The 13,659-nt window shown below is 39.1% G+C and overlaps 1 protein-coding gene across 1 annotated transcript in view; it reads right to left on the minus strand.

Moving 5' to 3' along the window:
* rnf145b (ring finger protein 145b) overlaps positions 1 to 13,659 on the minus strand; it is a 39,032-nt gene that overhangs the window by 24,768 nt on the left and 605 nt on the right. Inside the window, exon 2 of the mRNA XM_057360138.1 lies at positions 12,813 to 13,030. Coding sequence (XP_057216121.1) covers positions 12,813 to 12,996 — 184 coding nt within the window. The 5' untranslated portion in view covers positions 12,997 to 13,030. The remainder of the gene's footprint in view (positions 1 to 12,812; positions 13,031 to 13,659) is intronic.

Genomic DNA, 13,659 nt, shown 5'->3' on the forward strand with positions numbered 1-13,659 from the left:
TCCAACACAGATAGGATGGAAATCTAATATGCTATATTATATTAGCATGTCACATTGGACAGCTGGCTTACTGAGCAAGTGGGTGTTTATGAAGCATTTGCTAGTGCATAAATCAAAAGTGTCTGTGTGTGTCAGCAGCTGCGTGCAGCTGGTCTTTTCGCGTTGACTTCATCTTGTGCAGTATGATAAAGCTTATGTAATGACAAACACACACGTTGGCCTTACCTGAACATCTTATAACAAAGAATAACACCAAGTGCAGGTTAGTTGGATTTATTTATCTTTAATTCACATGAGGATGTCACCATATGTGCCCATAGGAGGTTTGGTCATATTCAGCAGTACATCTGTTTACTTAAGTACACCCCCATTAGTTAAGTAGACCTTTGAGAAATAGTTTAAGGCAAAGGTCAACCAAGGACAGAAACCCACGTTATGCAAGTATGTGAACACTTGTCACGCTTGTCAAACATCAATGCTCAACAGGACGACAGAATTTCTTCAAATGTCTGCACTAATAAACCAGATGTACTGTTTTCAAGATAAGTTACTATAAAAAACGTCCTAAATAAGATCTTTTTAAAAGTTCAACCACCATGAGCTCACTTTAATACTCCAACGTGCTTTACTTTTGTTTAAACTTATGTGCTATAGATTGTGTACAGTGCTAAATTGTGCCCAGTTTCCACAGTGTAAATTGTCCAAATGATAAAATAAATTACTCTTGACCATAGACAACAGCACTATGTAACCTATATAAACACTAATAACAGATATAACGGCCATAGATTCCCAACAGAATTACGTGTAATAGCTACATAAAAATTACATTCTGAAAAAACATTCTGAAACTTAAAGCGACAACGAGCAACTTCTGCTCACTGTTTCCCTAGTAGGGCTGGGCGATATGGCAAAAAAGTAAACTCGATAGTTTTTTTCTATATTGATCGATAACGATATTTATTTCGATATATATTTAATTAAAAAATGTATTTAAAAGAATCTATTTTAAATACAGTTTATTAACAAAAGTTAACCTTTAACCAGTTAAAATTAAATTAAATTAATGCACTGTTGCAACACAGAGGATATTAGGCCATAAACAACATGTACCAGTTCATTCAGTCTCATTTTGACTCAATACGCCCTTTTCACATGACGTCACGCATCTTCCGTTCTGCCGCGAAGCAGTGTATCATTACTAGGGGTGGGCCGATCCAATACTCAGTATCGATATTAGTCCGATACTGGGCGAAAATTAGTGGATCGGATATTGTAGAAGTCGGGGGGCACAATCCGATCCAATACCATCAGCGCGACATGCTCTGAGTGACATGCCGTAAAGCGCGACATGCCGTAAAGCGCGACATGCTCTGAGCGACATGCCGTAAAGCGCGGCGATTAGAAAACGTGGGTGATAGTCCATCGTTAAAATGTCAGCTGTTTGAAAATACATTACAGTTAAAGGAGAAAAAAAGCCAAGCCGAATGCAATGTGTGCAACGTAAGCGTTCTGAGAGGTGGCAAAGCGGGAAACTATAATACGACAAATTTGATAAAAACACTTGCATAAACATAATCTAAAGCAGTATGAGGAATTTATGCAGACAACCAGTGCCAAGAAGAAAAGTGTTCCGCAACAACAAACACTACAGGAAGTCATTCAGAAGCGTGAGAAACTTCCCCCCGAAAGCAACAAAGCAAAGCTGATAACGAAGAAAGTGACGGAAGGACTCTTAAAACGTGAGTCAGTGGTTTTTGTGGCAGTTTTAAAGGTAGGGAACCTACTGCTATCTCTTAACGTCTTATGGGAAACTTGAAGTTTAACCAAATATTTTAGTTTACATTGCAAGTATCTTTTTGTTCTGGAACTAAATCCATTTTAAATGGTTATTTTTATGTGTTTATGTCTCTTATAGTTCAACCAAAGAGGTTACATTTGAAAAATTTTGTGAGTGCTTATTGTACTGTGTTCTACTGTACATTTTGTGATGGAGGTAATTTATATGTTTTATGTTAATTTATTATACTTAATTTATGGTTTACTTTGAGTGTTGCGTAACATCCAGTACTTTATTGGAATTTGCACACAGTTGCACTTTAAATTTCATTTTGTATGTTTAAGCTCATTTTCAATAAAAATCTAAACTTAAGTCTTAAGTCATGTTGTGGGTTACATATTTCAGTTTTTTGCACAGTAGAACATTTGTTGCACAGTTTAAGCATGATGCTTTTTGTATGGCTGACAAATGTGTTATAAACAGCTTAATTGATAAAAAGGTAGATGGAGATGGTATTGGATCGGTATCGGTATCGACAGATACTCAAAGTTATGGTATCGGTATCAGTATCGGATGTGAAAAAGTGGTATCAGCCCAGCCCTAATCATTACTTCCGCTAGCACTCCAGTTCGTAAGGTGGCGGTAATGCACCTATAAGCTGATTTTCCAACCGCCAGTAAAACTCAAGAAGAAGAAGAAGTTACTTCCGCTAGCGCCTCAGAATGGAGTTTACCAAGTGGCTTGCACATCTGCCACAAATACGTATGATGTACAACGTCTTGCAGACAAATTTTCGCTAACGACAAGATCAAAGCTAGAGAAAGGATACAAATTCTTCGTTGAACAGTACCTGTTTGATTATGAAGGTAAGTGTTTTGTTTTCTTTTTGTGTTAGCGAAGGTGCTATGATAAGTACTTGAATACGTGTTCTGTCAGCTTTTTTTCTCACTGTTGTTAAATTCCAGCGCGACGGCAAAACGGAAGTTCTTCTTCTTCTTGTTTGTTGCAAGACGGATGTTATGATGCACTGCTTTGCAAAAAGGCGGAAGTTAAGTGACGTCATTGTGAAAAGGGCGTATTGACTCGTTAAGTAAAGGGAGTGTTCATTCAGTACATTCAACCAATGAAAGGGCTCCGTTACTGGTACATTCGAACGCTATTGGCTCAGCACCTGCGCAGTGCGCACATACATAACGCTGCAATAATGTCTTGCTCGAGTAGTGGGATTCATTCAATGTATTCAGTGAACCTTAAAGACATCTCACATAAACTGTAGTACATTTCTTTAATCATGCAAGCATCTTACATAGAAGGTTTAATATTTTAATGTGCACGCAAACTCACTTCATTACATCTCTAATCTGTACATGGCAGTGCTGGTTTGTTTCATATGCACCAGCTCATGTTAGCAGATATGTTAACGATGGATATAAAAACATTTGTGCTTGAGTTTCGAAAGTAACTCGCTTGCAATTGCGCCTCAAGTTTGTTTTGTTTAACCGGCGATTGCGAAAAAAATAAGACACTTGATAAACCGCGTGATGACAACTCGAGGTTAGTTTCACCTTTGTTTCCGCTTCCAGTAATGTTTTCCTCCTCATGTTGAGTTTTCTTTGCCAAGTGCAGTATGAAATGGACTTTGTACTTTGACGCGCGTGATAAAAGCTGCACGCTGACTGACTGTTTTTGCGTTTATTTCTGCGTTCTGTTAGACTGTAAGATTAATCCATATCGAGTCAAAATGCCAATAGCTTATCATCGTTTTTGAAATACATTCTATCGCGATTCGATATGATATCGTTTATCGGCACAGCCCTATTCCCCAGTGTCATAAAACTGTCGCAAAGATTTCCCGCTGGCAGCTCAATACACGTGAGTTTGTTTACAAAGCCGGCGGACCCAGATATGTCGTTCAAACTATGTCCACCGATCAGGTAAAGTAGTCCATATGTTCTTCGTATATCAGTACAAAGTTTTATGTATCGTTTCTCCATAATTAAAAACTATAATGGCAACAAAGAATGGTAAGTTAAGCCCAAGTACCCTGTGCGTACCCTACGCCGTAGCCTGACGCGCACCTCTCCAAAAATGTAACAACGCGTCAACTCAACGCAGACCCTACGCGGACCGCAAGCGCTGTGATTGGTCGGTTTGGCAGCATTGTACTTCCTTCTACGCATTTCTGGCGTCTTCTTCTCTGGTGTCTTCTTCCGGAAAGTTCAGAGTCCACAAAAGAACAACATGGCGAGCATCGACCAAGTTACTGAGTGTCTGATTGAAGAGGTTCGGAAATACAGCTCCAACTCTATTAAGATGCGATCATCTTCCATTGTCGTTTGCAAACACTAGCACACACATGTCGTCAAACGGATCCTATTCCTTTTATTGGCCATTCTCCCGGAAAAGCACAGCAAGGCGAAAGAAAGAGCCCGCCCACGAGCCACCTGAAGAGCGAGGCCCGCTTAGTATCAAGATTATCTGCGCTGCGTCAAGATGGGCTGCGCTGCAGCTCCTTACTCTTGCGATAGTGAAGTTTAGGTGTGTCTGTTTGTTCACGGCATTTCAGTGATGGTTGTTATATAAACGGTGGATATAACGCTGGATTTGGAGATCGTTTGTGTGACGAGGGAGGCATGACGAGAGCCGTGGGAGGAGGAAGCGAGGCCGGGACGCGATTGATAATGTGTCAGCTGGGCGTCATTCCGGCCTCGTATCTCTCACGGCTCTCGTCACGCCTCCCTCGTCACAGTTTGAAACTGATAGATGGTGCGGTCCCAGTGCTAAAAGATGCCGGACATGAACTGTACGTGGTAAGTCAAACTAAGTCATACGTCTGTGTTTTGTTGGCAATCATTTAGGTTCAAGAGAGAGTGACTGACAGCGTGATGCGATCAATCGTTTCCACCCAACAATAGAATATATACAGTTTTAGGTATGACATGATGTGTTTATTGAGCTTTAGTTCATTTAACTTTTCTTTACAACAACCTTTTGAAGTCGAATCTCACTATTATATTTTATATTTACAAAAATACTGTAGGTATATTTTAGGAGCTGTTTGATTTGGGGTAAGTTTTACTTTTTGATCATATTTGTTTTTCTGAGGGTCTAGACCAGTGTTTCCCAACCGCTGTGCCGTGACAAGTTGTCCGGTGTGCCGTGGAAAATGGCCAATTTTTAATAATAATAAATAAAATATAGATGTACAGCAATGTTTTACAATTAAAAGTAAACCAACTGTGACCTCATCGCGTATTTGACCACGTATACGTGACCTCATCCAGGAGACTGTACGTATACGTGACCTCGTAGCCCGCGATTTTCCCATGTGCGAATTCCACACATAATTACGACCACGCTACTAAAACCAACGGGAAAACATGGATAAATTCTTGAAAAGAAAATCTAACGACCCTGAATCGGAACCTGGGCCCTCTAGCAGTGGAGACACAGGAAAGAAAGCAAAAACGGTGAGCTCAAGACAATACAGCGACAGTTATCTGTCATATGGATTCACTTTCACCGGGGATCGCTCGGCAGCACTACCCTTATGCTTAGTCTGTGGAGAAAAACTATCTAACCATGCAATGGTTCCTAGCAAGCTTAAACGTCATTTACAAACAAAACATCCATCACTTATTAAAAAAGACAAACTATTTTGTGCGTTTGAGAGATCAAACGGAGAAACAGGCTTCTTTGATGAGAAAGAGTACCACAGTGTCTGAAAAAGCTCTCGAAGCTAGCTACCTGGTTGCTGGTTTAGAGGCAAAATCGAAAAAGCCACATACGGTGGTGGAGTCATTAATTATGCCTGCATGCAAAGCAATTGTGAAAACAATGTTGGGTCCAAATGCTGCCAAAGAAATTGCAAAAGTGCCGTTTCAAACAATTCAATCGCCAGACGCATTGATGATATGTCCGCTGACATTGAGAGTGTTGTACTGGAAAAAATAAAAACTAGCGTCAAATTTGCACTCCAAATTGATGAATCAACAGACATAAGTGGGAATGCTCAGCTATTAGCAAACGTGCGCTTTGTGGATGGTGAAATCATCAGAGAGAATTTTTATTTTTGCAAAGAGTTGCCATCAAAAACAACAGGAGAGGAAATATTTCGGGTGACATCCGATTACATTGAACAAGGACTAAAATGGGAAAACTGCGTGAGTGTGTGTACCGACGGAGCAGCATCCGGTCACGCACTGTTTTTTTGCATCGCGAGGCACTTGTTGCCAAGACGTTACCAAAGGAGCTGTCGAATGTGATGGATGGTGCAGTGCGTATTGTCAACTTTATAAAAACAAGGCCTTTGAAAAGCCGACTATTTGCTATCTTATGTGAGGAGATGGGGGCAGACCATAAGACTTTATTGCTTCATACGGAGGTCCGATGGCTGTCCCGTGGTAAACTTTTGTCGCGTGTGTACGAACTGAGGGAAGAACTGAAAACCTTCTTAACAGCGGAAAAATCGGAGTACGCATTGCTGTTGGCAGATGAGGAATGGTGTGCACGGTTGGCATACATGGCGGACATTTTTGCACACCTGAATGAACTGAACACGCGAATGCAAGGGAGAAATGAAAATGTACTAACTAGCACAGACAAACTGCATGGATTCAGATCAAAGCTTGCCCTCTGGCGACAACATGTGGAAAAAGGCTCTCTTGAGATGTTTCCCCTTGCCCAAACTGGACATTCAGACAACTTTGCGGCATTGTGTGAGGTAATTTGTAAGCATCTATCAACTCTCGAAGAAAAATTCTCTTTTTATTTCCCCTTAACATAACCTGAAGCCTTTGACTGGGTTCGAGACCCATTTAGCTCATCTGCAATGGATAACGCAAATGGACTGTCGCTGCAGCAACAAGAGCAGCTCACTGAAATGAGACAGGACCGTGGTTTGAAAATTACATTAAGTGACCTACCTCTGGACAGTTTCTGGTTGACTGCTGCCAAAGAGTACACAGTCATTGCAGACAGTGCAATCTCAGTGTTGTTTTCTTTTTCCACAACCTACTTATGTGAGCTCAGCTTTTCCAGTTTGACTTATATAAAGAACAAAAATAGAGAAAGATTGAGAGCAGTTGACCAAGAGCTCCGTGTGTCGTTGTCATCAATTCCAGCGAGGATATCATCTTTGTGTTCATCAAAACAAGCTCAAGTTTCACATTGACATCATATGTGAGTATTACGTTTATAATAATATGCTGTCTTAACAAGCAATTTAAAGCAATGCAGTTTTGTGCAATTTTGTTATATTTTAGTGGTTAATGTGATGATGGTGTGCCGTGAAATTTTTTGCAAATTAAAACTGTGCCACGGCAGAAAAAAGGTTGGGAAACACTGGTCTAGACTACATGCAGCTACTATCACTTGACACAAAAAACAGCGGTGGATGGCGTTATGGATATATCGTCATTTTTATCGTTATCGCAACAAATACCAGGAATTATCGTGATAGAGTTTTAGGGCCATATTGCCCATCCCTACTACTCACCCCCTACTTCCTTACTATCCAACACCCAAAATGGCAATTAAATACACCTACACCAGAGACAGGAAGTGACGTTTACAATATAAAAGACATAGCCATTCTGGCGCCTACACACTTAAATGGTTGCGTTTAAGGCGAAGTGTAAAGTGAGTGTCGTATATGCGCTAATTCAACACACACATGACGCAGCACTGCTTCTGTCTCCACTATAAAACTATTGCACACGTTTAAAATCAATGAAACTCCCACCGCTGGAGGGATGCAGTGACGCGCTGCTCACTCATAAATAATACATGAAAAGCAAGACGTGGAAGAGTGACAGTAAATGTGTGTGTAATAGAAATTGAAGAGCAAAGACCTGCTTAAAGCTTACAGCACCAATACATTTATAATATTATATCTAGAAATCTGACATCTAGAAAGAAATACGCCATCTATTTCAATTCAACACTTTCTTATTTAATTAAATCTATTTACTCTGACTGCACGTCTATGCATATATTCATATTTATTCGTTAGACATGTAGTCTATTTGTAAAACACATGCACACATATGATGTAGCCTAGAAACCCCGTTTTAGAAACAAGGGTCTCTGTATAAGGACATGATCTTTTGCAACTTTATACTCATTCTCAAAGCTACTTTATGCATTGATTTGTCAGATTAATTGATAAGTAGTTATGAATGGCAGTTTTCTGCAAGTATATTTTGCTGTAAATCTGTCGTATGATAAATGTAATGAAAAAATTGACCCGTATCAGGATACGTATCGCGGCCTTGTATCGGGATGCATATCGTATCCTAAAGTTGTTGGCGATACACAGCCCTAGCCTCAACAATCAGATGAATTACACTTGTCCAGTTTCGTCAAGTGACTTGTGTGATCGGATTTTAATCTGTCTCGAAAAATTTTGGAGGGCATTTATACCTAGTCGCACGCGTCTGCACACTCCGTGAGTTAATGCTTAGCATGTTTTTCTTTCACCATACAGAAAACTAAAAACATGTACGATTTAATAGTAATTAAAAAATGTATTAAATTATTTTTAAATTTTGATATTTTTAAAACTTGAGAAACAGGTCAAAATAACATAAAAATGCTCTGTATTTTTTCAGACTTCACATACTGCAAAGAAAACAAGTTCATATTCACTTTTAAGCAACAGTAATATCTGTACGTGTATTTAGGAAAAGTTCGAATATTTTTTTTATGTTATGCTGTCAGTCTTTCACATTGCTGTTGGATGTCACTCCTGAGGTTTGATTTTGTTTAAATTCAACAGACACTGGACCACAATACATCTAGAAGAGCTGAATAAATGAAAATTTGCAATTCTCTTCTAATTTTTTTTAAGTTTAAAGACCCAATACATGCCAATATTTGCCAAAGGATGAATGAATTGCTTTGATGTGATTGTAGTAGTTTTATCCCTGTGGTCATTCATTTATGAGGCAGAAATCAGTGTTACTAAAACCTGCTGGACTGGAATCAGGTGTCCAAATGCAAATAGAGAAAGAGACGGAAGGACACCTTAACTTTCATTCATTGAAAATGAATGAAACTTTCCCACTTTCCCTCTGAAAGTTGGTGGAGATGTGCAAAACTATGAGCTTTATTTAGTCTGTAGAAGTTAGATTTTCACTAATGTATGAGTGTGCAAATACTTTCATTCACGGTTACATTTATGTACTCTGAACAAGGCCTTCATGGATTAATATCAATCTTTTCATTTTTCCAAGTTCCTGATAAATTAAACAATCACAGCAATACAATGAGAAGTCAGCAGGCAGCTGTGTTACTTGTCTGTGCAATTAGATCTTTGAAGTCCATCACCAAAAGATTCATTCATTTCACTGCACATAGACACGTGTTAAAACATGCCAAAAGGGTATAATATGTTTCTGCTCACTTGACTAAAAATCTGTTAGCTTGCATTAACTGTTCAAACATTCTATGACATGTGTAGAGCAATGTTTTTAAGCACATATCGGCACATTATCAAGCCTAAAGTCGTCAACATTCGACCCGCACACACCTATTACCAGTCAACCAATACATTTGCATAGTAGGAACGATTTACCAACTGCACTTACAACCAAATCAAAGACTTGAAGTTCAGTAATACCACGGTAGTGAAAATGCACGGTAGTGTTATTGTGGCCACGTCAAATACAAATACAGTAACTAATTACAAATACAATAACAATACAGTTTTGCACGTGATTTAGACAGAGCCGCTTGTTTGTGTGAGGTGTGTTTGCAGCGGTGCTTGCTTGTATGTGATGTAAATCAATGGTGCACCGCTATTTTAGTTTTTTTTGCATTTAAAACTTGTTTTCCTGCTGCACTGAGTGCATATTTAGAGCCCTGTGATTTCCGCGATGTGGAAACAGGGAAGGCATAGCGTAGGCGTTTTCCGGCTCTTTAAATATGTCACCTGCTTGTTTTGCGTGAATGTGAATGAGCTGTTTAACGCATTACTACACGTGTGTGACGCTCGTGCATGAACTCCATCTCCAGAGCTCATCTGAGAGTTTATTTCATAAGCATTTCACTGCTAGAGAAAAGATATCGTCAACCACACACTCTTTGCTATGACCCATCAAAATAAAAGTGTGGTAAATAGCCAGATTAAAAACACTGTATGTATTATAATATTTACTATAGTAAATTGTAGTTTTCTAGCAGTACATTGATAAACTATTAACACTAGAGTACTTATATTTTCTAAACTAATAATTAATATATGTATATAAATAAAATATCAAAAACACCATTGAATCTGCAAAAGGAGGAATTTTACTGCAGTTTACCATGGTATATAATATAATAGTATACTACAGTATGTGGACAAATATATAATTATTGTATAGTAAAAGAATTGAAAACACATAACTCGGAAACGGAAAAAAGGAACTTGGGAAAAACTTAATTATATGGTCCTAATTTGCCCAACTGTAACATAAATGTCCTTCGTCCAATACCTGCCTATTTATGTAATAAACTACACATAAATATTTGTATGTGTATATTTTTCCTAATATAACAGACGTTTTATACTTGTGCTACAACTGTTTGGCTTGCGCTACGAAACTTTAAACCAAAAAAAGTTAACGTACAGGCCTGATTATCTTTGCTTTCTTTTTCTTTAACAAAGCAAACATCTTGGTCTAGAACGGGGCTTCATTATAGCTTACGATTTTATCGTTTAATTAAACATTTAATGGTTAGCAACCTAAACTTTTCCCGTCGTAAACATCCTCCCGACTCCTGACTCTGCGTTTCCACAGGCCCATTACAAGAGGACTTTAGCCAGGATCAGGGCTCTAGAGTGCGACCCATTTGGTCGCACATGCAACCTTATTTCTCAATGGTGCGACTAAGAAAAATCTGAGGTCGCACTGGTGCGACCAGCCGTTCGAGGGAGAAAAAAAGTCTCCGCGACTCTGAAAGTCTCCCTGTGATTCAACAACAGACACACATTAGGCCCATATCGTGGTCTAAACCAATCAGAGATAGTGAAGTGATGATTGGCCGTGGTCCAGATTTTCCTGTACGTGTGTGTACGAGAGGTCGCGTTAACCGAAAATTCTCTGTCATTGACATAATTTTTTACCAGTGACGGAAAAATCTGAAGGCCGTCCATCCGTCATTTTGACGGATTACAATGAGGGCAATTTGTAACTCCCCGTTTCCCTTCATTAGAGCGTATTATGCTCGCGAAGGGACGTGCGTGTTTTCACCTGTCATTGTTACTGACTAGACATATGTGATGCGATCTAGGAAAACCTGTCGGATGTCGCGCTGGGACGCGGGAAAGACAGTTCACCTATCAAAGTAAACCACATAACATTAAGAATGAAGGAGTATCAATGCACATTTCCCGCCAGTCCTGTGTAAACTACGGCATGCAAAGTTTTTTATACAATGTTTTCGTGAGATGACAGAGCTCCCCGTCTGCAGCACCGGGAGTTATCCGATCGCAAAACGATCGAGAGTCCAGACACTATGCACATGATAAACAACGTAAAACTTGCTTCACTGCTTATTAGTTGTTATCCGTAATGTTTGCTAGTTTCCTTGTGTAGTGATAATGGCAGAGCTCTCGTAAGTGTGCCCTGCACCATTTTCCTTACTTTCGTTTTATTCAAACGGTTCAGTGTTTTTATAGACTTCAACGCTGGGAAATGTTTTTTTATTAAATTGTTATTAGAGTAAGTCTTTTACTACTCTAAAGTGACTTTTACTTGTGATACTGGACTGTTGTGCTTTTATTTTCATCACTTAACTTTAAACCCGTTTTACTCCAAATTCCGTTCCTGAAAATCCTAGCGCTTCAGCCGACCTCAGCCATAACTTTTGTTACATACACAAGGTATGAGCAAAATTAAAACTGATTTGGAAAGGGCTTGAATATGGTATCAAAAACTGTATATAAATATATAAATTTGCACCATGTGTTGGGTTTTTCCAGATCTAATCGCATATGTACTTAAACATTAAAACATTAAATATATAGATGAATATAAACAACAACGGCTTTATTGGGCATTCAGTTGTATTAAAATACAACAAGTTCCGAGAAGCAAGTACAGCGTGATGACATCACGAACATACTAATTACCACGTAAAGCCACCTTGCACCATAGTAACGGGGTAATAATAGATTATGATGGATTTTTTACGAGCCTGTCAGTCAAAATGACAGACAATAAAAAAAGTCTAGCGCAACCTCTGGAGTGTACGTGTGAAAATGCGTGTGCTGCAGTCAGACAGAGAGGGGAGGAACCTATAGGCCCATCAGTTAAACAGATTGGATGTAGCGCGGATGATGAGAGAAGATGAAAAGAACGATTGACAACTTTTTCGTGAATAATGTTAAGTTAAGGCCTGATCTGTCCGAAAATCATAAGCAATGCTCTGACACGGAGCCATCAACCTCCCAGGTTATGTCCATTTATCTTGAGATGTTTTAAGTTTCAGTTCAGTGAAGCACTTTAAGCACCAACACTTTTTCAGTAAGTTACCTTTCTTGTAGAATTGTGCTTCAAATAAAGAACTTTATGTTGACCAGATTGTTAGTTAATCATTTACAAGTCAATTTTGCCTATATGGACAGCGATTTAAAAAAATGTGAACTGGTAAAACTGCGGTGTTAAATGCGATGCGGTCGAAAATTTGGGTGCACCTAACTTTTGTACTGGTGCACCTAAGAAAAAAAGTTAGGCGCACCAGTGCAACCAGTGCAAAAAGTTAGTCTAGAGCCCTGCAGGATGCAAAAATTGTGTTGAATCCACGTGGTCGCTCGCTTGGTGTACACGCAGCCAGAAAAACAAGCACGCTCAAAACATGTGTGGAATATCATCACGACCACAAACAGAAAAGCAGCCTATGTTCTTACAACGACACGGCTTTAACTTCTTGTCTCATTTCAAAGCTACTAAGGCCAAGACCAATGATCTGACACACTGTCCTGACTCATTCAGTGCCTCGTGTATAAAGAGGAAATCGTTTAGTCCGTCATGCTCGGACTTACCGACATAATTCAGGTAGAGGGCGATGTACTTGTATTGGAAGAGGGGGTTATTATTGAGACTGCTTCTCTGGATCTTCTGGAAGAAAGAGCTGACGTCCCAGCGATATAGAACCTCCAGCAGCAGGATACTGGGGATCCGGAGACCCACATTGAGAACCGCCTCCAAACGGGCCCGCATCGCCATGACCAGCAGGGCACAGAACGGGCCTCGACCTCAACTGAGAAAGAATTATACAGTAAATATCAAGGTTAAACAATAAATAGCAGACACACATGTGCACAAAAATGAAGATGGGTGAAATCTTTGCATCTGAGCTTCCGAATGCATGTCATGAGAGTCATTCAGGAGTTTACACGTGTTTAGCTCTATAGAAGATCCAGTGAAAATATAAACTACTGAAATAATACTTAAACATACAAAAGAAAATGCTTGGACATGTCTGTGAGGATGACAACCACTTAACTTATGTGTTTATTATATGCATATACATACAAATGAACTATGTTGTTTATCGAAACAAAACCGCACTACTGCCATGGTATCACGTCTACAACAATTAAAATAACATAATAATGTAATATTACTATTACCATTGTCCAGCTATTATGATATCACAAAGCAACATGGTATTAAGGTAACGTTGCTTTGGTAAGTGGAAGAAAACGACGACACACCTACTTCTCTTATTACCAGCTGGAAAAACCTCAACAGACTTACATAACATCAATATATTAATAAAATTGTGTTATACAACGTTTATAATTTTGTGTTTTTATATTTAAACAAATCACATTTAAATGCGCGTTCACGCGTGTCCCTAAACGTGTCTGAACTCTGGTAATCCCG

Source organism: Triplophysa rosa, linkage group LG19 (assembly GCF_024868665.1).
Source record: "Triplophysa rosa linkage group LG19, Trosa_1v2, whole genome shotgun sequence".
Classification (NCBI taxonomy): domain Eukaryota; kingdom Metazoa; phylum Chordata; class Actinopteri; order Cypriniformes; family Nemacheilidae; genus Triplophysa; species Triplophysa rosa.